General features: G+C 42.2%; 1 protein-coding gene across 1 annotated transcript; it reads left to right on the forward strand.

The window, feature by feature from the left end:
• The first annotated feature begins 1,789 nt into the window (after window positions 1-1,789).
• Window positions 1,790-3,727, forward strand: LOC122011963. The gene is made up of 2 exons (XM_042568404.1): window positions 1,790-2,396; window positions 2,687-3,727. Exons 1-2 carry the CDS (start codon window positions 1,863-1,865, stop codon window positions 3,476-3,478), a joined length of 1,326 nt encoding a protein of 441 aa, XP_042424338.1. The 5' UTR covers window positions 1,790-1,862; the 3' UTR covers window positions 3,479-3,727.
• The last annotated feature ends 307 nt before the right edge of the window (window positions 3,728-4,034 follow it).

Genomic DNA, 4,034 nt, shown 5'->3' on the forward strand with positions numbered 1-4,034 from the left:
AAATAAGATTGCTGCGGGCAATTTTAAAAAATCACACTTTGCGATATTATATCATGGCAAAAATCACAATGTATCCATATTTAGCATCATCATTAAAGACCCAGATTTTAATGATTTTCTTTTTGAAAAAAAAAAAAAACTGGAATGAATCTTATTTATGATATCTACCTACTATGTTTTTCTTTAATGAATCTATTTTCATACAAAATATTTAATCAATGCAAAATGCAATTAATCATATATAGAGAGATAATTTTTAAAAATTAAATATAAAAATATATGATATATATTATTTTAACACCCTTAATAATGACCCTAAAATTTATGAAAAAATCTACCAAATTCTGATCATTGTATTACATAGTGACGGATCTAGGAATTTAAGAATGAAAGGATGATTTTTACCAAGAACAAGGTACAGTATCCTCCATCTCCATCATTAAAACCCCATAATATTACTCATTGTATATATCCTCGGTTGTTAATTAGCCATTGCTAAGGCTTTCTCGTACGCTCGCTGGATAAAGTTCGAGCCAAGATCTTTATTAATTTATCGTTAGTTTTGATTGGCAAATTTGGTAAAATAAAATTGTTAATTTCAATTGTGTTTTAATGCACCGTTAAAATCAGGCAAAACAGTTAATTTTTTAATACGTACGCATTAATGTATACAGATAAATTATTGTGTTGATAATATAGTCCGAAGAACTTTGCTTTGTTATGATTCTCGGCAGAAATTTTAATGGAAATTAATTTTTAAATATATCAAGCTTTGGCAAGTTTTTTTTTTTTTGAATCTATAAATTCAAATCATTTGAAAAATGATTTAATCAATTGAATTTTCATTTTACTTGAACGCCAAGTCTAATAGTTGGTGCGCTATGCAATAATAAATATTATTTGAAGCAATAAATTTAATTTGTATATATTTATGAGATCCACGAAAGAGAAAAATGAATTGTGGTTATATTATATACAACCTCTCAAATGAAACCTTTCTATATTCCTTTTCTAATAGGGACAAAATAAAACAGAAGACTAATTAGGGGAATAAATCAGACAAGAAGAATTTACAGGCGAACAAATGCATAAAAATAATTCAATATAATATGAATTTATGTCAATATAATTTCAATGCAGTAACTACAAGAATTTTTTAAAAATATGAAATTCAATGTTTTATTTAACCAAGATGGTCTGTCTATTTCCATCTTGGGACGTCCTGCAGCATCATTCTGTTTTGGTAATATTATTTTTAAAAGAGGAAAACAGGGTGTCCCATAGATTAAATGGAATTTAACTTTGATATTTTTTTAATTGCTTTATTAAAATAAAATTTTGGAACAAATTTTGTACTGTAAATATAAAATATCAAATTTTGTGTAAATTCGATGAAAATTTGAATTCAATTTGATATTTCCATATGAATATTTTTCACATTAAAAACAAGATTATAGATTTTAAACTTTTTATAGTCTTTCAAGGAAAGACGGCATCCCGTACTCCGTAAACTGAGTGATTCACCGCGAACGCGACTCTTCGATTTCGATCGCCAACCCAAGCGCCTGGTCCCACGAAGTATCGATCAGTCGCTTGCGTACCCGAATTATCATTTGACCAAACGCGGGCCAGGTCGTATTTCAGTTTCCGGACCCACTTATCTTTCCCATAAAGTCCTCCGACTAGAAGGCGGCTCTACTAGTGTAGGAGGGCATATTGGGCATTTAACAAACAGCATCCGTTATCTATACCCTTGTTATCGCAACGCATTAATCTCCGGCTCATGTTTACCTCGCCCCGAAACGTCCTCTGCTTCTCTCTCTAAACTCCTGCAATTCCATGGACGTGGAAGAAGACGCGATATGAATGGCATGAAGAACGGCGCCGGCGACGCCCACCTCCGCCCTCAATCAGCGGTTGTTGCAGCCGCAGACGCCGCCTCCACCAAGTGGTTGGACCGGCGACCGGTCCAGGCCTTCATCGTCGCCGCTCTCCTCCTCCTAGTCGCCCTCGTCGCCTACGCCGGCAGCCCCCCGGCGCTCTTCCTAATGTCGCCTAATCCTATCGGTTCCCTATCCGGAGTCGGATCTGGCGGCCGCAACCGATCAGGTAAGGCGCCGCCAGGGATCGTGGGGAGTCGGATTGCGATCTGCCTCGTGGGCGGCGCCCGGCGGTTCGAGATCACGGGCCCCTCGATCATGAAGCACGTGCTCGAGGAGTTCCCCGACGCGGAGCTATTCCTCCACAGCCCGCTCGACGGGAACGCGCACAAACTGTCGCTGCTCAAGGCCGCGCCCAGGATCGCCGCCGTCCGCATTTTCCGGCCGCAGAATGTTCCGGCGACTGACGAGGAAGAGAGGGTCCTCACCGCCAGCGGCTCGCCCAACGGGATTCAGGTAATTCATTCCCCCGTTAACTCTGTTAACAAGCCTTTTTTGATCGAGTTCTTGACCTAATAAAGTTAATGAAAATAATCATTAAAATCAAATGCATTAAAAAGATTTTCTTAATTAACTGAAACTATCTCTAAATAATTGCATTCGTACATTTATGTATGATTATAATTTGATCGGGGATACGGGTTGTTGATCTAGTTAATGGTAACTATAAAAATAATTTGGCAGAAGATTAATTATGTTTTAATTATTCCTGTTCTCGTTAATTTATTTTCGGTTTATTGTGGCAGGGATTGTTGCAGTACTTTAATCTGGTGGAAGGCTGCCTGCGGATGATCAGGCTGCGCGAATCGCAAGGCAATTTCACCTACGATTGGATCGTGCGCACCCGCGTCGACGGTTACTGGTCCGCCGCCCTCGACGCTGCCGCCGCCTTCAAGCAAGGGACTTACGTGGTTCCGATTGGCTCCCGGTACGGCGGCCTCAACGACCGCCTCGGCGTCGGGGACCGCGCCGCCTCCGAGGTCGCTCTCTCCCGCCTCTCCCTCATCCCCCGCCTCTACGCCGCCGGCTACCGGCGGCTCAACTCGGAGTCGGCCTTCCAGGCGCAGCTGGCGGTTGCGAACGTGACGTGGGAGGAGGTACGCGTCCCGTTCTGCGTGGTGAGCGAGCGGCAGTACGAGTACCCGCCGCCGCATTACGGCGTGCTAGTGGTGTCGATGGGCAGCGCGGGACCCCTGAGCGGGGCGAAGTGCCGGCCGTGCGAGGCAACTTGCGCCGGTCAGTGCGCAGAGGAGGTGGTGGCGGGGCTCCATCAGGGGTGGAGCTGGACGGAGTGGAGCAACGGAAGCCTGGAGGTATGCGACGGCAGCGGCAGGTGGGCAGACGGGTGGGAGAGAATCTACGACAGGGTCGCGGGGCGGGAGATGGCGGCGGAGAGGAGGAGGGTCGCGGAAATGGACGTGGGCGCGTGCGTAGTGAACTTTGAGACTATGAGAAGGAGGACGGCGAGGTGGGAGGCGCCGCCGGCGATTGAGGTGTGCAAGATGGGCCTATCAAGCAAGACGAACTCCACATTATAGAAGATCTTTTCTGAAGAAAAATTCAAACTAGAGATTGAGGAAAGACATTCTTTTTCCATCTTATTGCATTTAGGATGAGTTTTGTACATATGCTAAGTTTTAATTATTTTTTAAAAAATAAAAAGAAATGTGTTGATGAGATGATAGAGGAGAGGTTTTGATCTTTTTAGATAGGTGGGACTTGTTTGGTGGCCAGTTTCTTCAAGTGAAAGGAAATCAATACTTGAAAAGTTAGGCAAAAGGGCAGAGAGTGGCGTTGCCGTGTTGGGATTTCAATAGGAATCTTTTTTTTTTTTTGATGGGTAAAAAAAATCTGATGTAATTTATAATACCATTTAGTAGGATTAACCCTGAATTTGAATTTAGAATATAATTTGCAATCGCCAACTCGTTAACTTTATTAATCTTTATTGTAACACTAGCCAGCTAGTGTCATTACAGCATATCGAAGCAACCGATTTATTCATTATGATATATCATCATTTCGTATTAAATTAAGAACCTGGTCGTCATGGGTTTGGATTATGAAAGAGGAGGGAATAGCATGCTCAGAACT

This window comes from Zingiber officinale, chromosome 8A (assembly GCF_018446385.1).
Source record: "Zingiber officinale cultivar Zhangliang chromosome 8A, Zo_v1.1, whole genome shotgun sequence".
Taxonomy (NCBI): Eukaryota; Viridiplantae; Streptophyta; class Magnoliopsida; order Zingiberales; family Zingiberaceae; genus Zingiber; species Zingiber officinale.

Excerpts from the sequence above, each read along its gene's own strand:
- LOC122011963 (XM_042568404.1), top strand. The coding sequence starts at position 1,863 with ATGAATGGCATGAAGAACGGCGCCGGCGACGCCCACCTCCGCCCTCAA. Across the intron at positions 2,397-2,686 it reads GCTCGCCCAACGGGATTCAG|GGATTGTTGCAGTACTTTAA; the intron begins GTAATTCATTCC and ends TTATTGTGGCAG.